We start from the raw sequence: 25,368 nt of genomic DNA on the forward strand, positions 1-25,368 counted from the left end.
AATATCTTTCTTTTTGAGTCAGATTTGCATTACGTTTTTACTGTGTAAATATGTTGTGGTTGGATAAAGCTCTGTCAGTTGGGAGACCGGTTTATGTTCACATTCTTCTGTTAACAGAGGTGAGTTTATTTCCTTCTGTAAGTTAACATTTAAGCCATGTTTGTGTATAGGGTGAATCCAATGTTACAGGTATACCACACCCCTCCACCACACCCCTCACACGCGCTATCAACTGAGCCATACCCTTAGTTTTGCTTCTTCTTCTTGACTGATTGATTGATTGGATTTACATCTTGGAGTTTTGCGCCATTTTTCATATTATAATATTGTTATGCAGGATATAACAAACCTCTGTGGGGGTAAATTGGCTATAGCCAGGCAGACAAGACAATTTTTCCCCAATTCCCATTTGTGACTTGAGTAAAAGAATGGCCACCAAAATGTTCATTGAAAACAAAAAATTCAAGAAGGCATGGTTATAATGGTTTCTCATGATCACAGCCAATCAGTAAGGAGAACACTGCACAAAAATTTCATTGGCTTATTTGAACCAATCAGAATCACATAAAGTGATATGTAACACGTAATGTAAAAAATATGAAAATGCATATACTATAGGAAAACTGAATTATGTGATAAGTAAGTATAATATAGTCATTACCTCACAGATGTTGGCATAATACAGTCATTGCATCAAAGATGTTGGTATAATATAGTCATTACCTCACAGATGTTGGTATAATAAATTCATTATGTCACAGATGTAAGTATAATTTAGTCACTACATCCCAACCACTCGGGTGGCCTAGTGGTTAGAGTCTCTGCCTCGGATGCGGAGGTCGTGGGTTCGATCCCCAGCAGAGTCATACCAAAGACTTACAAAAATGGTACCAACAGCTGCCTTGCTTGGCACTCAGCATTAAGAGGTTAGTGTTAGGACTGGTTGGCCTGGTGTCAGGATAATGTGATTGGCTGGGACATCATGCTACATGTCTGCGGCATGATGCCTCAGTGCTAGACATCACTATAAACTGCCACACTGCAGACATTGTAGCGATATGACTGAAAAATTGTTAAAGCTATGTTAAAAATCAAAATCACACACACACTACATCACAGATGTAAATATAATAGTCATTACATCACAGATGTATGTATAATATAGTCACTACATCACAGATGTTAGTATAATATAGTCATTACATCACAGATATTTTAAGCTGTCTTACATACTTTAGGGGATTGAAGATGGCCTTTCGGGGGTAAGGGAATTAACTCCTTCTACCTTTTACATATTCATCTTGGGTATTGCAATCAGGTAACATATTTGAAGAAGAAACTGAGTTTTTCTAGTATAGTATGTTCTTTCAATAATACTTTGATCGTAATACATAAGCCCTCTTTGTATTCCGCTTCATTGTCATCACCACTCCTAATTGGGATCCATTGGCATGACGGGAAATATATTGAACATTTTAGGTTCTCTTTGATGTAGATTAAACAAGTGACATAACTTGTACTCATTCTGCATAGATTTTACTCTTCCAATACTTGTGCAAAATTCTAAAGACTAAAAATCAAAGCTTTTTGTGCAATAATTTTTTGATGATTTGGCATTGTATCTGTATATTCAGTTGTTTCTAATGCTATTTCATGATCTATGAAATGTATGTGTTTCTGACCTCGATAATTTAGTTCCAATGATTCTTTCATAAATGTACCCCTTATGCTCTTAACTAAGGATAATTTTCAGTCTGGTGTCATTGGATAATTACACTCTTAATTAAGGATAATTTTCAGTCTGGTATCATTGGATAATTACACTCTTAATTAAGGATAATTTTCAGTCTGGTATCATTGGATAATTACACTCTTAATTAAGGATAATTTTCAGTCTGGTATCATTGGATAATTACACTCTTAATTAAGGATAATTTTCAGTCTGGTATCATTGGATAATTACACTCTTAACTAAGGATAATTTCCAGTCTGGTATCATTGGATAATTACACTCTTAACTAAGGATAATTTTCAGTCTGGTATCATTGGATAATTACACTCTTAACTAAGGATAATTTCCAGTCTGGTATCATTGGATAATTACAACAAACTTGATAAAATAGTGAACTGGACTCATCATCATACTCCAGCAATTAGATTCCACTAGCCTTGCCTGTTGAATAATTTTCCTATGCTTGTAAGAATCATACTGCTTTTTCTGCAACTTTTCTTTTCTCTGCTTGCATTTATGGTTATTCTTTTTCCTTTTCTGTAATTTTCCATATGTCCACCACGAAAATGTATGCTTTTCAGATTAGCATAGTAGACACATATACTGATGCTGACAAATGCTTGCAGAAATCACATCTTGTTACCTTTAGAAATACGGACTTAAACCACTTTACAAACTACTCCATATTATCTAGTACATCACTTCATTTCTGAAAGAGCTGCACTAAATGCAAAGTTTTATTAATAACCAGTCAATAAATCTGAAAAATGTATATTCTTAGTGTTGGAAATTATGGAACATTAATGATGTATGGAATGCTTACATGTAATTTATGTGAAATGACATCAGATGGTTACATGTAATTTATGTGAAATCACATCAAATGGTTACATGTAATTTATGTGAAATGACTTCAGATGGTTACATGTAATTTATGTGAAATGATATCAAATGGTTACATGTTCATATTACATAAGTGATTGTTTGATAGCAACTCATTAAAAACAGATGTACTTGTAGGCAAATGGCAGCAAATGTTACTTCCATCGATTATGTTATGTCAACTGCAACAACTTCAAAATAAAGAACACCATTGATTAGAGAAAATACAAGTTTTCATCTGTTTTAAAAATAATTATCTTAAAATTTCATTTGTCAAGTGGGGCTTGTTTCTTCCAAAAGTTGCACCCTTCTTCACCTGTCACTTATGAATATGAGAAGATTTATGTTAGCCCTGTTGAATCATGTGTCAGGCAGATGTTTTATGTTGTGCTGAATTGGAAAATAATGAGCATCTTAAGCACTTAGACTGACCTTACTGAATGGAAGAATCAGCTGATCTTAGTTGGATGCAGTGACATGCTACAATAGAATAAGCAAGGAAAATGTTTTGACTTGCCCATGGCTTGTAAAATTGTTGGCAGTGTGATAAAATTATGCTTGTAGCAAGTGTGTTGAACTAGTGGAAAAAACAAACAAACAAGAATGAAAAGGATACACTTCTGTCCATCCAGGCATGGCAAGAAACTGTAAAAGTAATGAAATTCTGACTCATATTGTAGTATATAACCATCCATGCTCCTGGTCTGACTTTTATGCACAGACATGATGTTCAGGTGCCTTAATGGGCAGGAATATATTAAATGAGATCAGCTTAGCTGCCAAGTATTGCAAAAGGCTGCCCGTACAACGTACATTTTGTCTGTTGTGTCTTTGGTCATAGAAATCTGACATTTAACATTTTCTTAGAGTGTATTTATCAGGATAATTTGTAGCTCTACATGTCATAGACCAGAAAGGCCTATGGGATAGCATATTGTCTGCTGTATGTGGTCTGATATTTCTTTTGATGTGCATCCATTCGTTATTACAATTTTGTTGTTGCTACACCTTGTATTGCTTTGAAACTTTCCACACAATTATCAGATCATTTTGTTGGTCTTCATCGAAAATGGTGCACCTCAGATGTCCAATATGGTCATCTTGAAAATCTTGTTATTGCCACTTCTTTTGAATGGATGCCTCTTCTCCTGAACAGATGGTCATGGTACCATGGGGTTTTCATTGAAAGACTTCATATATGTCTAGTAAAAAGTACCGTTATGACATCCAATGTGGTGGCCATCTTCAGAATCTTGTTATTGCTAGTTCCGCTGAATGGAAGTCATTATTGGCCTGGTGTTTTCAACAGAATCCTTATAATGTTTAGTTAGTCCTAAATGAAATGGTGCCAGTCTGACTTCCAGCATGGTCACCACAGCAGCCATCTTGAAACTTTTGTTACTGCTACTTCTCAACAGAAAGTCATATCAACATAAGGTTTTCACCAGAAGATTTTCATAGTTTTTCATAGTTGCTCTTAAATAAAAACTATGCTGCTCTGATACCTGTCTTTAAACTTTTATCACTAATCCTCCTACATGGAAAATCATATTAACATTGGGTTTTCACAAGAAGACTTCTTATGATGATCTAGTTGTTACTAAATGAAATGGTGCTGATCTGACATCCAATGAGGCCATAAAGGCAGCCATTTTGAAAAGTTTGTTAATGCTACACATCCTAAGTTAAAATTCATATCAACACAGTGTTTTCACTAGAAGACTGATTATGACATCTAGTTGGTCCTGAAAGAAAATGGTGCCAATTTGGCCTCAAATATGACAGCCATAATGAAGAGATTAAAAATCTTGTCGCTAATTTTTCTGAATGGATGACAAGACCTGGGTGGCCAAGCAGTCTAAGGCATTTGGCCCTTTTAAATCACATGTCACCGCTTTCCTCATGGGTTCAAGTCTTGACTCAGACAACATGGGTGTGTGAAAAAGTTTGCCAGTAGCATCTCATATGTTGGTGGTTCTTCCAGGGTTTTTTCACTGCCAGGTATACTGGATGCTATGTATAACCTATCATGAACAATAGTATTAAACCCAAACAGACCTATATGTACACAAAAACCATGAATGGATGATCATATCACCAAGGGATTTTCACCAAAATCCTTCTAATGGGTTTAAAGCAAAAATAGTGTAAGTCTTACATAAGTATGCCTGCCTCTGTACTAATTTAAATAGTCTTCTCACGTGAGAACATCAGAGATGGTTTTAGCACTCAGCAGTTACATAGAAGAAATGGTTTTATCTTGCATTCCTGTAAATTCCTTTTGGATATTAGAGCATCAATCCCTTCAAGAAGCTTGTGTTAATTCTAGGACCATATTAAAGTTCTAACAGATTCTTGTACAGTAGTGGAACAGCACTTGTATATGGCTTGAATTTACCACAGATTTCAAGAATCTAGTTTTTTAGATACTGTTTAAATCTCTTAGCAATTTTTTAATCAACATTTGTCCAATAGGCTAGTTCTTCATTTTGGCAGTCATTGATCTCTTGGCAGTGTTACTTTAGTTTTCAAACCCTTGAATATCAGCTTCTAGATATGGCAGCATCCTTTAACAAATCAAAACATGCATCTTTGGCAATGCATACATTTCATTAGTAAAATTGATCTAGTGATCTGCTTTTCATGCAATAGTGATTATTCAGACTACATTCTTGTGTTATAGTTACCTGTAATTTCTTCATCTCATATAACTCTTGTAACAGTTCCACTTCTCTGTTTTTCAGGGTAAGAAGTTCACAGTGTGTGGTGATATTCATGGCCAGTATTATGATTTGTTGAATATATTTGAACTTAATGGTATACCTTCTGAGTCAAACCCTTACGTATCCTTTTGCGTGTGTAATACATGTACTGAACATAACATGGTAATAAGAGCTCTGCAGGCCTCTAAATGGAAGATCCATCCTGATAGAGGTTAAAGAATGTCATGGCAAATATTGATTCTTTATTTTAAGGACTTTGCATTTTTACTTTAAGCTTTTATGTTATTACCTATTAGAAAATTATACGTCTTTACTTTTTTCTGTATGTTATATACCTATTTGAGAATTAGATTTCTGTACCTTTTTTTGTGTACCTACTAGAGAATGAAATTTCTTTACCCTTTATATTATATACATATTAGAGAAATTTTTATTTTTTTACCCTTTATGTTGTGTACCTATTAGAGAAATTTATATTTTTTTATCCTTTTTGTTGTGTACCTATTAGAGAAATTTATATTTTTTACCCTTTATGTTGTATACCTATTAGAGAAATTTATTTTTTTTACCATTTATGTTGTATACCTATTAGAGAATTAGACTTTACCTTTTTTCTTGTATCTGTAAGAGTAATGGCAACATACCAGTTTTCTTACAAAAAACAGACATTTCACTTTTCAGAATCAGATTTAAGAATATTTTCATTATTTAATGGGAGAATTTTAATGACATTACCACATTTGAATATTCCTTGTGTTTTTGATCATTTATGCAGCAATATTGCACATAAATTAAAAAAATAGCCACTCCTTGACAATTTGTGAAAAATTCCCAAAATCCTTGTTAGCTCATTAACCCCTGGTGCCACATTTATGTACCATGAGGTTGTATTCTATTTCAGGGCTCTGTTGTGTCAAAGTCATTTAAGATTCACCTAAATGGGTGGTATTACAGAAAAGTAGACAGTTTTGCTCTATAATGATACCAAATAATCTGATGATGAATTTGTCTGCATTTGGTACTTCTGCAGTAAGAGACTCCAGGTTTTCAAAAAATTTGGCCTTGATCTCATCTGAGTTGGTCATGGTCGGTGTTAAGGTGCATGTCTCTTTCCAGACATTAGGATTCTCATTTGCATTAGTCCATCTTTCATGCCCTTTTGGGAGATTTGTGTGATTGCTAACTAGCTATGATTTGATGGCAGACCCAGCAGCAACTTCACGTCGTTCTTCTTTACTTTGGCCACCCGGAAGAAGGTTTAGCTCACTCCTACTTTGGATGAGTTGTCCTTTCTTAGCTAATCCAGCACATGGTGTTACCTTTAGGCCAAAATACTAAATCTTGTACACACAGAAACTAAATTTCATTCCACCTTTTGGCACAAGAATTCATCCTGACCTAAAAGTAGGAACAGTTAGTCTGTAAAATTCTTTATTCCCCAAAATAATATTTGTCCTGCCAGTGTAAAAGGTCCTCAACAAATCCTTTCATTTTTCAGAGTAAATTCAATTAATTCGTATAGGACAGGTAGTGTTGGGCTAATAGCATATAGGACACAACACAGATGAGGTAGTGTTGGGCTAATAGCATATAGGACACAACACAGATGAGGTAGTGTTGGGCCAATAGCATATAGGATGCAATACAAATGAGGTAGTGTTGGGCCAATAGCATATAGGATGCAACACAAATGAGGTAGTGTTGGGCCAATAGCATATAGGATGCAACACAAATGAGGTGTTGGGCCAATAGCATATAGGATACAACACAAATGAGGTAGTGTTGGGCCAATAGCATATAGGATGCAACACAAATGAGGTAGTGTTGGGCCAATAGCATATAGGACACAACACAGATGAAGTAGTGTTGGGCTAATAGCATATAGGACACGACACAGATGAGGTAGCATTGGAGCAATGGCATATAAGATGCAAAACAGAAATGAGGTAGTATTGGACCAATGGCATATATGATATGTGTACTTGGATTGTGCATACCTCCTGAATGGTGAATATCAACCAGAATGCATACTCAACCATTGTTCATTGACAGTGGAACATATGTTTGTTGAGTATTAACTTCCACCCAGGGTGAAGGAGGTATGTGTTGTAAACTCCATTGAAAAATTTCACGATGATGTACCAGCAGATAAAATCATTGTTATTTTTTAAATGAGAATGTAGTTTATATTAAAAAAGTTTGAGTCTAAATTTGACAGATTTTACCTATTTTTATCTTACACTGTAAATACCTTTTAAAGAATTTTAAAATATTTATCTTACCTCTTTTATCTTATAGTAATTTATATTTATTTGCGAAGTCTCCAAAGTTTTTTGGTGATTATTTATTTTTAACACTTTTAGAACATATCTTTTATTTGCCAGCATATAGCCATTAATGTGCTGCTAACCATACATACATACATACATACATACATACATACATACATACATAGACAAGTTTATTTTTTACCATTTAAGATTGCTTTACACTTGTAAATTATGTTTCTCTTTAGAGTGTGATTCAAGATGAAAATTATTTGAATGATTTATTGTTTTGCCTGTAATTGGTGAGACATGGCTGTCATATTTGCAGTGGTGATGGCATTAAAATGCAGTAGGTTTATTTTTGTTGAAGTCTTCTATCATGTTCATTAATTGATATATATAGCTGTAAGTTTTGGACAGTAAAACCAATTGTCTAATATTGTAACCCGGGGAGCTTCTCTCTGGATTGTATAATATCCTGGGATTTCCTGTCAGGACTGTGTAATACCCTGGGAGTTCCTTTCTGGACATTGTAGTGAGAAAGTTGTTACATCCTTATAAAAAATGTTAAATGCTGTGTTGACCTTATTTTTTAACTTGCATATCTTCTTTATTAGCTTCTGTACGCAAGTTAAATTCTATGATAGTGTTACTATTTATGTTAAATTTTACGATAGTGTTACTGTTTATGTTAAATTCCTTGATAGTGTTACTATTTATGTGAAATTCTACGATAGTGTTACTGTTTATGTTAAATTCTACGATAGTGTTACTATTTATGTTAAATTCTACAGTAGTATTACTATTTATGTTAAATTCTATGATAGTGTTACTGTTTATGTTAAATTCTATTATAGTGTTACTATTTATGTTAAATTCTACGATAGTGTTACTATATATGTTAAATTCTACGATTGTGTTACTGTTTATGTTAAATTCTATGATAGTGTTACTGTTTATGTAAAATTCTATGATAGTTTTACTATTTATGTTTTGATACACTAAGAGTTTCTGTCTTGTCTGTGTTTTATTCTGAGAGTTTCTGCCTAGGTTGTGTAAAACACGGAGTGCCTGTGTGGTCTGTCTAATACCCAGGGAGTTCCTGTCTGGGTTGTATGAAACACTGGGAGTTTCTGTGTAGTCTGTCTAATACCCAGAGAGTTCCTGTCTTATCTGTATATTTCTCAGGAAGTTCCTGCCTGGGTTGTGTAAAACCCTGGGAGTTCCTGTGTGGTCTGTCTAATACCCAGGGAGTTCCTGCCTTACCTGTGTATTTCTCAGGAAGTTCCTGCCTAGGTTGTGTAATACCCTGGGAGATCCTGTGTGATCTGTGTAATACCTAGGGAGTTCCTGCCTTATCTGTGTATTTCTCAGGAAGTTCCTGCCTGGGTTGTGTAAAACCCTGGGAGTTCCTGTGCGATCAGTGTAATACTTAAGGAGTTTCTCTCTGGGTTGTGCAATACCTTGAGCGTTCCTGTCTGGCTTGTGTAATACCCTGGGAGTTCCTGTCTGGCTTGTGTGATACCCTTGGACATCCTTTCTGGTCTGTATAATACGCTGAAAGTTCCTGTCTTGTCTTAGTATCATTTTTATCAGTTCTGTATTTAAGGTAAACTTTGATATAACTCCGTATATCTAATGTTTGTGAGCTGATACACTCTGTATTCCTGTTTTGCCATCATCAGAAACCTTCATTATTGTAGTCTAATTGTGGGCAAGACGTCTCCTACTGCGAAACGCTTATTTCCTTGACACATGTATCAGCTGTTCAATGGAGATTTTGTCGACAGAGGATCCTTCTCTGTGGAGTGTATACTAGTTCTCTTTAGTTTTAAACTTCTTTATCCAGATCACTTCTACATGGCCAGAGGTATGTGAAGGTGATTAAAGAGTATTATAATTTGTATTTTTAATTAACTTATCTGTGTTTTGTCCTGTCTGTCAAGCATATATGAAATGTATTATTTTTTCAATGGCCATATTATCATAGGCATAGCATTTTATGGAACTCTTGTTTTAATATAGCAGATGCTTGAAATTTTTACTATTTTTACCTACTTAATGTTGATTAGTGTTTAAAATTAGGTTTGAGGACAATTTTAAAAGTAAAATAATATTGTTTGCTTTTATTATAAGAAATTCAGGTCATTAGTGTCCAGTAAATGTATCACTTGACCAAAATATGATTTCAGTTTTAATTTCCTAAAGTCAAGTAAGTTTTAAATCATTTTAGCTATATTGACCAGTTTAGTGTTTTTCTGCCTCATTTAATTTTAACAAATACAAAAAAGGTATTTTTTTATTTTTGGAAGTTATATTTGTGGTAATCTTCTGTCTTTCTTTCTTTCTGAACTGAATACAATTATCGGATTTTTCAAAAAAATATCATAGGTTGAAAAATTTAATCCAGTAATCACTAAACAATTGTTATGTATCATTTACAAAGCTGTCACAAGTGGTTTATCATTGTTGTTTGAAATGTGCACAATTATTTATTTTGGTTCTCTATTTGCAGGAAATCATGAAAGTGCAACAATGAATCAAATGTATGGATTTGAAGGGGAAGTAAAATCAAAATATCCTTTAACAGTGTTGGACTATTGCATTATTAATGACCTGAAATTTAGTAGTTAATCATGCTGCAGCTGCAGTAACCCATTTCTATAATTTGTAAAGTTTTATACATTTTTGAATGTTTCTGACTTTTTTTTAACAATGTCCTTCCTAGAAAGATGCCAAAATCAGCTGAAATAGACACAATTTAATGGGTATATTTGTACTGATATGCAAAATCAGCTGAGGTAGACACAATTTAATGGGTCTATTTGTACTGATAGCCAAAATCAGCTGAGGTAGACAAAATTTAATGGGTATATTTGTACTGATATGCAAACTCAGCTGAGGTAGACAAAATTTAATATGTATGTTTTATTTATATACGAGTTAGACTTTCATATGCTGCATTGGTGGCATATATATTTGATGCAAAACATAAATCTTATGTTTGCTTGTTCTTTCTAGATTTAGCTCATCAGGACATAAGACCAAAATGAAAATATCGTAATTGCTTTACACCCATAGCTGTGGCCCCGAGTGGTCTAAAGCGCTCTTCATTACAGATCACTGCCATCTCACCTCTGTCTGCGGCGGTTCGAGTCTAGGATTCAGCCAATGTGGGTATGTGAGAAAGCTTGCAAGTAGCTTCTCGTGGGTTGGTGGTTCTTTCCGGGCTTTTCCCAGGTTCTTCCGCCACCATTAATATTTTCCGCCATGTATAGCCTATCGTGTGCTGAAAAATGGTGTTAAACTCCACAACAACAACAACATCCATAGCTCATCTGGCCATAAGAAGAAGTGAGAATACTGTAATTACCATGCATCCATCTGGCCATAAGACCAAATGATTCTAGTTGTTAGAGCATCTATTTTGGATGCAGGAGGTAATGGGTTCGAACCCCAGCCGAGTCATACCAAAGACTTATAAAAATGGTACTAACAGCTGACTCACTAGGCGCTCAGCATTAAGCTGTTAGTGCTAGGACTAGTCAGCCAGGTGTCAGGATAATGTGAATGGGTGGGACATCATGCTATGTGTCTGCGGCATGATGCCCCAGTGCTGGACATCACTTTAAACTGTCCCACTGCAGACATCGTAACAATATGACTGAAAAATTGTTAAAGCTGCATTAAAAATTTGAATCACACACACACGCACCAAATGAGAATACTGTAATTGCCTTACATCCATAGCTTGTCTGGCCATTAGACCAAGGGAAGATAATGTAAATGCCTTACATCCATAGCTCATCTAGCCATAAGACCAAGTAAGAATATTGTAATTACCTTTCATACATTGCTCATCCGGCCATGAGATCAAGTGAGAATATTGTACAGTAAAACCTGTCTTGAGAGACCACCTGTCTTGAGAGACCAGGTTCTTCATGTACAGATTTATTGATTATATAGTATTATGACCTGCTATGAGAGACCACCTGTCTTGAGTGACCATTGTGTTCAGGCAGAAGGGGTGGTCTTTCAAGACAGTTTCCACTGCAATTACCTTACATACATAGCTCATCTGACCATAAGACAAGTGAGAATATTGTAATTACCTTACATCTATAACTCAAAAAGCTATAAGACCAAGTAATAATAGTGTAATCACCTTGCAACCATTGCTGATCTGGCCATGAGACCAAGTGAGAATACTGTAATTGCCATGCATCCATAGTTCATCACAGTCAGTCTTTAAGTATCATCCTCATATCAGGACATTGTAAGTATTCAGTTTAAATTAATCTTACATAATATCTGCCTTCTGACCCATTGATGGGTACAGATACTTCTGACCCATTGATGGGTAAAAATCCTTCTGACCGATTGATGGGTACAGATACTCTGACCCATTGATGAGTACAGTACCTTCTGACCCATGGATGGGTACAGTACCTTCTGACCCATTGATGGGTACAGATACTTCTGACCCATTGATGGGTAAAAGTCCTTCTGACCGATTGATGGGTACAGTTCCTTCTGACCCATTAATGGGTACAGTAGCTTCTGACCCATGGATGGGTACAGTTCCTTCCGACCCATTGATGGGTACAGTTCCTTCTGACCCAATGATGGGTACAGTTCCTTCTGACCCATGGATGGGTACAGTTCCTTCCGACCCATGGATGGGTACAGCTCCTTCTGACCCATGGATGGGTACAGCTCCTTCTGACCCATGGATGGGTACAGTTCCTTTTGACGCATGGATGGGTACAGTTCCTTCTGACCCATGGATGGGTACAGCTCCTTCTGACCCATTGATGGGTACAGTTCCTTCTGACCCATGGATGGGTACAGTTCCTTCTGACCCATGGATGGGTATAGCTTCTTCTGACCCATGGATGGGTACAGCTCCTTCTGACCCATTGATGAGTACAGATCCTTTTGGCCCATTGATGGGCACAGTTCCTTCTGACCCATTGATGGGTACAGTTCCTTTTCACCCATGGATGGATACAGTTTCTTCTGACCCGTGGATGGGTACAGTTCCTTCTGACTCATTGATGGGTACAGTTCCTTCTGATCCACTGATGGGTACAGTTCCTTCTGACCCATTGATGGGTACAGTACCTTCTGACCCATGGATGGGTACAGCTCCTTCTGACCCATTGATGAGTACAGTTCCTTTTGACCCATTGATGGGCACAGTTCCTTCTGACCCATTGATGGGTACAGTTCCTTTTCACCCATGGATGGATACAGTTCCTTCTGACCCATGGATGGGTACAGTTCCTTCTGACTCATTGATGGGTACAGTTCCTTCTGATCCACTGATGGGTACAGTTCCTTCTGACCCATTGATGGGTACAGTACCTTCTGACCCATGGATGGGTACAGTTCTTTCTGACCCATTGATGGGTACAGTTCCTTCTGACCCATAGATGGGTGCAATTCCTAAAATATAAAATCATTAAATGACTTCTCAAATACTGCATGAATAATTGTGACCAAAGTTTACAGAGAACTTATTACAGTGTATTATCAAGACCATTTACGTATAAACAATTTAATGAATCAGTCAGAGAAATGGTTGACACTATTAAACATAGAATCTTGTTATGCCCTTTTAAAATAAAGTCACCAAAATATTTAGATCAAATTCAACAGAAAGGCATTATGAAATAAATCTTACAAATGTGCACAAATGATTTTGAGCTGCTGCAAAGAAAGGAAAGTGTTACTATATTTATTTATTTTTATTCATATGGAATAATATTTTTGTTGTTTCATTATAAGCATTCTTGTATCTTGCAATCCATGTATTGTGTTATTCTTTCTTTTAAACTATCTCTTAGAATTTTAATTTTTTTTTTGACAATCAAACCTACCTGAAGTAGATAATATGTGATAAAATTGGTCTCTTATGACCTTTGTTCAAATACAGCTTTATTTTGTTATTAATTGATTGAGTATTGGAAATGGGGTTTAAGACAGATGACTGTACATAAGATTTCCTAGTCTATTTTGCATGAATTACATTGGCCATTTCATTACATTTTACATCCTGGTCTTTCATTCTAAATCCCCTCAGTATTCAACTGCCTATCTTATACCAGGGGTATAGTCATGAATCCCATTAACTTGGTCAGAGTTTATTTTATCATTGTTACTTATTTAATTTCAGTTTGCTCATTTCTTGTCAGAACTAAGTATGATTCTTTTTAACATTTGTAGAACTTGACTTTTAATTAGGATCCTATGACAGTTAATAACATTATGTACCATTCAGTGCCAATACATACACTGTGATTTCACTTCTTTACATTGACTAGTTTTTGTGTTCTAATGCACAAACACTATACAGACATTTTGTTGGCTTGCTTGTTGGATTTTAATGGCAGTTGGAACATCCCTTAGTTCCCTGACATATAATATAAGGGTACTTGTATGTCTCCAATTGACAGCATGCAAATGAGGGAGCACCATTTTCTAAATTGCTCTTCTGTCATCTTCATTTTGTTATACATGCCATCACAGTTTCTGCCGTTTTGCTTTTTATCTGTTCATTCCCCACCTTATCATCCACGTCTTTCTTCAGTTTGATTTCTTTCATTCTGTTAAGAATATGTACTGTTGTTTGCTGTTGTTATGATGATTCCTTAACTATCAGTACATTCACCACCCAGATGGCAGATCTGTTTACAGAGGTTTTCAACTGGCTGCCTCTTGCACACTGCATAAACAACAGAATATTGGTAAGATACAGTTTTCTATCTGTCAGCCAGTCTCATATTTTGCCGCCTACATTGATCATGGTATTTGTCTCGCTACGGCAGGTTACTGCAGCAACTAAAACACTCATACTGAAACGAGTCGAAACGAGTATACTGAAACCTGTCTGGACTGATTCTTGAAAAAGCTGGTAAACTAACTAAATTGCTAGGTCATTTTGGTCCAGAATTTGCATGTGTATTGGGTAAGACAATATATACCTCAGCATACTGGTCTACTGAGTTAATTGGTATAACGTTGTAGTCCTGATTAGTATACTGGTCTACTGAGTTAATTGGTATAACGTTGTAGTCCTGATTAGCATACTGGTCTACTGAGTTAATTGGTATAACGTTGTAGTCCTGATTAGCATTCTGGTCTACTGAGTTAATTGGTATAACGTTGTAGTCCTGATTAGCATACTGGTCTACTGAGTTAATTGGTATAACGTTGTAGTCCTGATTAGCATTCTGGTCTACTGAGTTAATTGGTATAACGTTGTAGTCCTGATTAGCATTCTGGTCTACTGAGTTAATTGGTATAACGTTGTAGTCTTGATTAGCATATTAGCATTTGTTCAAGCTGGTTATGTTTTTGAGGAAGAGATTTTAAGGCGGATGGCCATTCAATGTGTTTTTGCAACCACTGACATTAGAATGGGATTTATTTAAAGTCAGCATGACTTAAACAATAATCTGACATCATCTTTAAAGAGCTTTTCACCGATATTACATAAAGAACAATAAAGACAGTAAATCAAAACATGGTTTGCAAGACATACAAACATATCATAATACATGGATACATTTGGACAAAACACACGGTGCATAGCTTAAAAAATAAACAAGCAAATCATTTCTAAAGGCATATTTAAAGGCAATTTGTTAAAAGTGAATTTACTACTTGGGTAAATTTAAAACTGCAAGTTAGGATAATTTGCAGAAATGTTTTATATTAAAAAAAAACTATTACAGTTTACATTTGTTGAGTCCACTTTAGTGGAAAGTAAGACATGCTGCTCACTTGTCCATCACTGGTGCATTTTTGTCAGTATTGTCAGCAACAATTTAAGGTTTGGTTAAAGTTTTTCAAGATAATACATTTTCTAAAACCTTGACAAATTCTCATGATATTAGGCATGACTCATTTTAGAGCTAAGACAGTTCATTCTGTGTCTTTCTTGCAAGACACCTTAACTTCAGGGTCAAGGTCATAGCCATGGAAAGCTTATGTTAAGGTATTGTCCAAGTTTTTTTTGTTTATATTTCCTAAACTCTTTTTGTTCACACATGGGATGAATTGTTATAATAATAATAATGATAATAATAATAATGAGGACTTTGTCTAGCACCTAATCTTTAGAAGCTCTAAGCGCTTTACAACATTAGACAACACCTATAACAAGAAAAACATATATAATGATATTATTACAGGAAACAAACATCATGAAATTAAAAAACATAAAAACATGGTGTAAATTTTAAAGTAGGGAACATTATTAGGTCTTTAAGTTTGTTCTTGCAGTTATATAGCTAAGACAATTCATTCTATGATATGCTCACTTACCCCATTGACCTTGGGATCAAGATCACAGTGAAAGAAAATTTGTGTTAAGGTTTTGGCTATATAAAAAATGTGCTAACCCTCGTGATGGATTGTCTTCATACTTTCGATAAATCGCTATGAAGCTTACTCAAAACTTTCCATGAAGTGCTCGTTAATTCTTGTGACCTTTTGGGCAAAGGTCATATGTTTGACAGCAATGCTTCGACTGTTGGATCAACATGCAGTCCCTTGAGGTCAATTTGCATGCCCTGACTTTCTAGTAATTATGCATTTTTTTAAAAATATCCGTTGATATGATTGATGTTTTTTTTGGGTACATCAGACTGTTGCTAAAGTTTCACATTAGTCATTTACAGTAACTATAAGCATTTCAGTCTGCTTATTGTCCATTCAGTCTTTGTGGTTATTGTTCATTCAGTCTTTGTGCTTATTGTTCATTCAATCTTTGTGGTTATTGTTCATTCAGTCTTTGTGCTTATTGTACATTCAATCTTTGTGCTTATTGTCCATTCAGTCTTAGTGCTTATTGTTCATTCAGTCTTTGTGTCTATTGTCCATTCAGTCTTTGTGCTTATTGTCCCTTCAATCTTTGTGCTCATTGTCCATTCAGTCTTTGTGATTATTGTCCATTCTGTCTTTGTGCTTATTGTCCATTCAGTCTTTGTGCTTATTGTTCATTCAATCTTTGTGGTTATTGTTCATTCAGTCTTTGTGCTTATTGTCCATTCAGTCTTTGTTCTTATTGTCCATTCTGTCTTTGTGCTTATTGTCCATTCAGTCTTTGTGCTTATTGTCCATTCAGTCTTTGTGCTTATTGTTCATTCAATCTTTGTGGTTATTGTTCATTCAGTCTTTGTGCTTATTGTCCATTCAGTCATTGTGCTTATTGTCCATTCAGTCTTTGTGGTTGTTGTTCATTCTGTCTTTGTGCTTATTGTCCATTCAGTCTTTGTGCTTATTGTTCATTCAATCTTTGTGGTTATTGTCCATTCTGTCTTTGTGCTTATTGTCCATTCTGTCTTTGTGCTTATTGTCCATTCAGTCTTTGTGATTATTGTCCATTCTGTCTTTGTGCTCATTGTCCATTCAGTCTTTGTGATTATTGTCCATTCTGTCTTTGTGCTTATTGTCCATTCAATCTTTGTGGTTATTGTTCATTCTGTCTTTGTGTTTATTGTCCATTCAGTCTTTGTGCTTATTGTTCATTCAATCTTTGTGGTTATTGTTCATTCAGTCTTTGTGCTTATTGTACATTCAATCTTTGTGCTTATTGTCCATTCAGTCTTAGTGCTTATTGTTCATTCAGTCTTTGTGTCTATTGTCCATTCAGTCTTTGTGCTTATTGTCCCTTCAATCTTTGTGCTCATTGTCCATTCAGTCTTTGTGATTATTGTCCATTCTGTCTTTGTGCTTATTGTCCATTCAGTCTTTGTGCTTATTGTTCATTCAATCTTTGTGGTTATTGTTCATTCAGTCTTTGTGCTTATTGTACATTCAATCTTTGTGCTTATTGTCCATTCAGTCTTAGTGCTTATTGTTCATTCAGTCTTTGTGTCTATTGTCCATTCAGTCTTTGTGCTTATTGTCCCTTCAATCTTTGTGCTCATTGTCCATTCAGTCTTTGTGCTTATTGTTCATTCAGTCTTTGTGCTTATTGTTCATTCAATCTTTGTGCTTACTGTCCATTCAGTCTTAGTGCTTATTGTCCATTCAGTCTTTGTGTTTATTGTCCATTCAGTCTTTGTGCTTATTGTCCCTTCAATCTTTGTGCTTATTGTCCATTCAGTCTTAGTGCTTATTGTCCATTCAGTCTTTGTTCTTATTATCCGTTCAGTCTTTGTGCTTATTGTCCATTCAGTCTTTGTGCTTATTGTTCATTCAGTCTTTGTGCTTACTGTCCATTCAGTCTTGGTGCTTATTGTCCATTCAGTCTTTGTGCTTATTGTCCATTCAGTCTTTGTGCTTATTATGTGCTTATTGTTCATTCAGTCTTTGTGCTTATTGTCCATTCAATCTTTGTGCTTATTGTCCATTCAGTCTTTGTGCTTATTGTCCATTCGGTCTTTGTGCTTATTGTCCATTCAGTCTTTGTGCTTATTATGTGCTTATTGTTCATTCAGTCTTTGTGCTTATTGTCCATTCAGTCTTTGTGCTTCTTGTTCATTCAGTCTTTGTGCTTATTGTCCCTTCAATCGTTGTGCTTATTGTCCATTCAGTCTTTGTGCTTATTGTTCATTCAGTCTTTGTGCTTATTGTTCATTCAATCTTTGTGCTTATTGTCCATTCAGTCTTAGTGCTTATTGTCCATTCAGTCTTTGTGTTTATTGTCCATTCAGTCTTTGTGCTTATTGTCCCTTCAATCTTTGTGCTCATTGTCCATTCAGTCTTTGTGCTTATTGTTCATTCAGTCTTTGTGCTTATTGTTCATTCAATCTTTGTGCTTATTGTCCATTCAGTCTTAGTGCTTATTGTCCATTCAGTCTTTGTGTTTATTGTCCATTCAGTCTTTGTGCTTATTGTCCCTTCAATCTTTGTGCTTATTGTCCATTCAGTCTTAGTGCTTATTGTCCATTCAGTCTTTGTTCTTATTGTCCATTCAGTCTTTGTGCTTATTGTCCATTCAGTCTTTGTGCTTATTGTTCATTCAGTCTTTGTGCTTATTGTCCATTCAATCTTTGTGCTTATTGTCCATTCATTCATTGTGCTTATTGTCCATTCAGTCTTTGTGCTTATTGTCCATTCAGTCTTTGTGCTTATTATGTGCTTATTGTTCATTCAGTCTTTGTGCTTATTGTCCATTCAATCTTTGTGTTTATTGTCCATTCAGTCTTTGTGTTTATTGTCCATTCAGTCTTTGTGTTTATTGTCCATTCAGTCTTTGTGCTTATTGTCCCTTCAATCTTTGTGCTTATTGTTCATTCAGTCTTAGTGCTTATTGTCCATTCAGTCTTAGTGCTTATTGTCCATTCAGTCTTTGTTCTTATTGTCCATTCAGTCTTTGTGCTTATTGTCCATTCAGTCTTTGTGCTTATTGTTCATTCAGTCTTTGTGCTTATTGTCCATTCAATCTTTGTGCTTATTTGTTCATTCAGTCTTAGTGCTTATTGTCCATTTAATCTTTGTGCTTATTGTCCATTCAGTCTTTGTTCTTATTGTCCATTCAGTCTTTGTACTTATTGTTCATTCAGTCTTTGTGCTTATTGTCCATTTAATCTTTGTGCTTATTGTCCATTCAGTCTTTGTGCTTATTGTCCATTCAGTCTTTGTGCTTATTGTCCATTCAGTCTTTGTGCTTATTGTTCATTCAGTCTTTGTGCTTATTGTCCATTAAGTATTGTGGTTATTGTTCATTCAATCTTTGTGCTTATTGTCCATTCAGTCTTTGTGCTTATTGTCTATTCAGTCATTGTGCTTATTGTCCATTCAGTCTTTGTGCTTATTGTCCATTCAGTCTTTGTGCTTATTGTTCATTCAGTCTTTGTGTTTATTGTCCATTCAGTCTTTGTGCTTATTATGTCCTTATTGTTCATTCAATCATTGTGGTTATTGTCCATTCATTCTTTGTGCTTATTGTTCATTCAGTCTTTGTGCTTATTGTCCATTCAGTCTTTGTGCTTATTGTTCATTCAGTCTTTGTGCTTATTGTTCATTCAGTCTTTGTGTTTATTGTCCATTCAGTCTTTGTGCTTATTATGTCCTTATTGTTCATTCAATCATTGTGGTTATTGTCCATTCATTCTTTGTGCTTATTGTTCATTCAATCTTTGTGCTTATTGTCCATTCAGTCTTTGTGCTTATTGTCCATTCAGTCTTTGTGCTTATTGTTCATTAAATCATTGTGCTTATTGTCCATTCATTCATTGTGCTTATTGTTCATTCATTCATTGTGCCTATTGTCCATTCAGTCTTTGTGCTTATTGTTCATTCAGTCTTTGTGCTTATTGTCCTTTCATTCATTGTGCTTATTGTCCATTCAGTCTTTGTGTTTATTGTCCATTCAGTCATTGTGCTTATTATCCATTAAATTGTTGTGCTTATTGTTCATTCAGTTCTTCTGAATGACAACTGTTGTCAGCAGTATCCTCTTTTTAGAGTTCCTGTTTATAAGTTCAGAATAAGCAAAGGAATTTAGTCTACTCTGCTTAACCATGGGTGTTTTTAATCTAATGAAATTTTGATTGTGGTACATAAGTTTAGAAGATTTTTTTGTGACATGTATCAGGTTCTTTGTTATCACCTTCTAATGAATTTTAATTGTGATACATCAGTTTGAAAAATTGTTTAGTGAAATGAATGACATCTTCTCAGTTTAAAATTTCTTAGAATACACCAAATATACTCGCTTGTAAGAGGAGTCAACTGCAAACAACATAGCTCCAGATCTGCCATAGCATAATGCATCTGCAGATCAGGGTCTATGTTGTTTGTTCTACTGATTACTCCAAACAAACTACACAGATCCAGATCTGGGCCTTAGTGATGGCAGATCTGGGTCTGTGAAGTATGCAGTCAGACTCCTCTTATAAACCTATATATATGGTATATTAAAATGGAAGATTGGAATAAATTTTACCAATAATTACATACTATATGTAAAAAACAAAACAAACAAAACTGAATTGAAATCTTAAATTCTTTACTGGAATCATGAAGCTGAAATGAGTAAATACATTTACTTCTTTGTAGGTTATGCATGGTGGGTTATTCAAAGACGACAACGTGACATTGGATGACATCAGGAAGGTAGACAGACATAGGCAGCCACCTGAAGAGGGTAAATTATATATATATATATATATATATATATATATATATATATATATATATATATATATATATGCAGGAGACAAACATTCACACTTCTTTTGTGGGGCCCTGAGTGGTCTAAAGCGCTCTCCGTTACGGATTGCTGCCATATCACTTCTGTCTGCCTGGGTTCAAGTCTAGGATTCGGCCAATGTGTGTATGTGAGAAAGCTTGCCAGTAGTTTCTCGTGGGTCGGTGGTTCTTTCCGGGGATTTTCCCGGGTTCTTGCTCCACCATTAATACTGGCCACCATGCATAGCCTATCATGTGCTGAAAAATGGCATTAAACCCCACAACAACAACACTTCTTTTGTCATATGATTTCGGTCTGTAAAGTGTTTAATTAGTCTGGAAAACATAATGACCAGGCAATTGCATGGGATAATTAGGGGTACCTTAGGTCCAATGTCTGAAACAATAAGACATTTCAGATGTATCTTAGACCTGATTAAAATGAAAGAGAATATATTCTATCCCAAAGTTGTGTGTTAGGGACATAACCATCAACGGTAGCACCAATCAGCTTTCAGTTATGGACAAGATTAAAAAAATGTGCCTACTGACAACCGAAGTCACCATGCTGTCAAGTAAAGCCCCATAACCATGAATGTGTATATGTTTTTAAATTTATCAGAGAATGATAAAAGCAAATAAGTAAAGAGATCTTAGGCAGAGTTGATTTGTTTATGATTACTACTCTCTTTAGAGACCTCCACTGTGGTCAGATTCTGAAAAATTGATGCTTGGATCCCCGATAAATATACTAATGGGTTGGCTTCTCTGATGTCATTTGACTTTCCACACACAATGCATATATCTAAAACCTTTGATTCCTGTTTTTGTAGATGCTTTGGTCTGGCAATTTTGAGTGTAGGCTAGTTTGACAAACAGTTGTTTAGAAATATGTTGATAGATTTTGATTTGCTGCATATTTCAAGTTTAAATTTTCTTTGATAATTAAAATTAAGACAAAATTAGCAAAATTCAGAAAATTAAAGATGAGTTTGTATGTTTAGTTGAGACATGAGAAACTGCAAAACAAATTCTTAAAGGGTTCAACAATGTTATGGTAGAGTTTTGGGGCTCACAGTTCTGTTGAGTTCTTTTCTTTGATTATTACATCCAGAAATAATTGTCAAGATCATAACGGTCAAAATTGATTTTGTGCATTAACACACACACACACACAGAAATTAACAATGACCTTGAACAAAACTGGGTACCAGACAAAGACCAAAATATCATGTGACAACACAGTTATCGCTTCCTTTACGAATAAGGCATTTCATGCACTCGACAAAAGTTGTGTCTGCATAATTAAATCGCATACAGTTAGCAACATCTGAATAAATCATTGCCAAACATTAACATGTCATCTCTTAAACCGAGACGTATTATTTTAGAAGAAAGTTGGTTATTCTACTTGATGACATCGGGTGAGTTGGGACTTGCTGAACAATTTAATATAGAAAAGACTCGAATAGAACAATTTTATGTTGAAAAGACTTGAATAAACGTCGTAACTGATATGGAGGTTATTCAGCAGCAGTGGGAAAATGGAGCAAATGGAATTTGAATTATGTATGTACCAAGATTTAATTAACGTTTTTGAATGGTTTTGCAATGTGCATGACAACCATACCTGCTTGCATATCACGCTTATGCCAAGAATAAGAACTATTAATTTATAGTCACTTCAAATAAGTCTATTATTATAGCAAAAAGAACCTTTTAATAATTAATGTTACTTTTAAACGAAGATATTAAATGAAGATATTAAGTGTATTGAAGTATGTAGCTTTCTTGCTATGTACATTACTTATACTTCTCACAAAAAATTTAGTCCCCCTCTGGAAAGGCCACCTGTCTTATAAGGCCACTTTCCTGGTGCATAAGGGGTGGCCATATAAGAGCTGGACCACTGTACTTAATTTCTATACTTCTATCCTGTCATTTACAGTGAATTTACAAGAATGCATGATTTCATTTTGCATTACAGAGGGATGATTCTAGCACAGAAACGCCCAAGTGCTAGCTGGGTTCAAGATTAAGTTCAGCAATACAATATTATGAGGAATCTCCCCTTTTCTCCTAGCTGTTTTTGTAAGCATTTATGGAAATTTTCAAAGAAAGTGATACTGTGGAAATTTGGTCTACTGATGGTTCACTCCTCTGCTTTAAAGTAATCTCTGAAATGTCATTGTACTATAAATCAAATACCTCCATTTTGTTTAGAATAGGTGCTTTCGGGGTGTTGAAAATCAAGGGTGAGAAAGAATGCTTCACAACAAATCCCAGCTTTATCAGGTTATCAATCACTTTTGTTCACCATGGTAAAAAAATGTCACTTTAATGAATAACTGTATTTTTGAGGTAACCCTTATAGATCTGCATTTTGACAATAAATAATTTTATAAAAAAACAGTAGCATAAAAATTCCATTGTTGGGTCAATATTTGCAGGACAGTTTTATAAAAAATGTATTAATAAAAATATAATACATGAAAAGTGAGTGAAGGATAATACTATAACTGAAGTATCTGCAAATGCAGAGCAGAAAATGGTTGTCCGATACATCAGATAATAGGGTATATCAGTTTCCTTTTACATATTATACAATTACATGTAAAAACACACACACACACGCACACATTGCAGCGTATACATTTGTTATGTTCTAGGTGTGATGTGCGAGTTGCTGTGGTCAGACCCTCAGCCCCAGTGTGGGCGATCTCAAAGTAAACGAGGTGTGGGGACACAATTTGGACCAGATGTAACGAAACGCTTTCTACAGAAAAACAAGCTGGATTACATTATTCGCAGTCATGAGGTGAAGAATGAGGGTTATGAGGTGTCCCATGATGGAAAGTGTATAACTGTATTCTCAGCTCCTAATTACTGGTAAGTTTTCTTGTCTCAGTTGTTACGACTTCTGTGGTCTTAAACTAAGTAACTGAAGGAAGTAAAACCAGCAAGTTTTGTAAAACTTAGCACATAATTTAATTTTCAAAGTTATAAAATGAAAATTTTAAGAAGAACTTTCAGTATTGTGAATTAAATCCAAAATAATCCTAAAAGTCACAACCCCAAACAAATAGAGTGCTCTGAATGAATTCCAGGTTTCGAGTCTAGGATTCGGCTAACGTGGGTATGTGAGAAACTTGCCAGCAGCTTCTTATGGGTCAGTGGTTCTTCCCAGGGTTTTCCCGGGTTCTTCCTCCACCATTAATACTGTCCGCCATGCATAGCCTATCGTGTGCTGAAATATGGCATTAAACCCCACAACAACAACAAAACATTACACATTGGATTTAGTAAAGGAGTTGGACTAACGCAGATGCTGTAACCTACCTATGTTGGTCAGGCAGAATGCACACAAGGTCAGGTCTTTGCATTTACAACTTAGTCTGCAAATATCAAGGCAAATGGAATAATCAGCTGTTTAAAACGTCAAAATAATTGGTACACAAATTTACACAAATTTAAAGAAAGCTGTTTAGATACTTTTCTGTGTTTTCAAAATTATAGCAGAAAAGGAGACATTTGCATTTATTTGAAGTATGTTCATTGGAACACTGTTCAAAGAGAATGATTCCCACTGAAACAAGAATTTGACGAGAAAAAAACAGCTTTAAAGTTGTGCTGAGTGCAGAGATCTAAGGAGAAGTAATTGAACTTCATGGTTACGGAACTGCAGTTAATGAAACTGAGCTGTAGGTTGTTATGGCTGATGTGTACTTGACTGTATTTTTTATTAAACAAATTGTGCCTTCACAAAATTGGACCACATTTCCAGATGTTTTTAAATGCACGTTTTCCATGTTGACAAGGCAGTAAATGATATTTTATTACATCTTACAGAAATATATTGACTGTCTGAATTGGGTCTCTTCAGGGTTTGTAAGTCTGGTACATGCATCATTAAGAGCACTACATGATCATTCTAGCTTTGCAATCAGGTCATGAAACCATTTCATTGTATCTTTCCAATCTGGCTGTGACACCATTATTGTAGCTATGCAATCAAGCAAGAACACCATTATTGTAGCTGTGCAATCAGGCCGTGACACCATTGTTGTAGCTATGCAATCAGGCCATGACACCATTGTTGTAGCTATGCAATCAAGCAAGGACACCATTGTTGTAGCTATGCAATCAGGCAATGACACCATTGTAGCTATGCAATCAAGCAAGGACATCATTGTTGTAGCTATGCAATCAAGCCATGACACCATTGCTGTAGCTATGCAATCAGGCCATGACACCATTGTTGTAGCTATGAAATCAGGCCATGACACCATTGTTGTAGCTGTGCAATCAGGCCATGACACCATTGTTGTAGCTATGCAATTATGCCATGACAACATTGATTTCTTGCTCAGATTTTCATCAAATTTCAGAGTAATCAAAGTAGCTGTATTCTCTACATATTGTGTTTGTTAAAATGGAACAGTTGTAAACAATATTAGAAATCAGTCATTATAAACAGGTTGTTTAATAGTTAGCTAGTAGTCACATAACAGTTGAGTTCTATGAATCCATTTAATTTTGAGGGTGTTATAATTTATTACTTGGCAAAAGACTCAGATCAAAGGATGGTACTGTACTGTCATCTAAGGTAAATCAC

General features: G+C 35.3%; 1 protein-coding gene across 1 annotated transcript in view; it reads left to right on the plus strand.

The window, feature by feature from the left end:
* Nucleotides 1-25,368, plus strand: part of LOC149771756 (serine/threonine-protein phosphatase 5-like) — a 53,746-nt gene that overhangs the window by 19,931 nt on the left and 8,447 nt on the right. The window contains exons 7-12 of the mRNA XM_089948168.1: nucleotides 5,359-5,457; nucleotides 9,369-9,474; nucleotides 10,120-10,180; nucleotides 14,272-14,353; nucleotides 20,622-20,709; nucleotides 23,423-23,642. Of these exons, the coding sequence (XP_089804294.1) occupies nucleotides 5,359-5,457; nucleotides 9,369-9,474; nucleotides 10,120-10,180; nucleotides 14,272-14,353; nucleotides 20,622-20,709; nucleotides 23,423-23,642 (656 nt within the window). The remainder of the gene's footprint in view (nucleotides 1-5,358; nucleotides 5,458-9,368; nucleotides 9,475-10,119; nucleotides 10,181-14,271; nucleotides 14,354-20,621; nucleotides 20,710-23,422; nucleotides 23,643-25,368) is intronic.

The sequence above is a fragment of the Sinohyriopsis cumingii genome, unplaced genomic scaffold (genome assembly GCF_028554795.1).
Source record: "Sinohyriopsis cumingii isolate HCF-2022 unplaced genomic scaffold, ASM2855479v2 utg001699l, whole genome shotgun sequence".
Lineage (NCBI taxonomy): Eukaryota > Metazoa > Mollusca > Bivalvia > Unionida > Unionidae > Sinohyriopsis > Sinohyriopsis cumingii.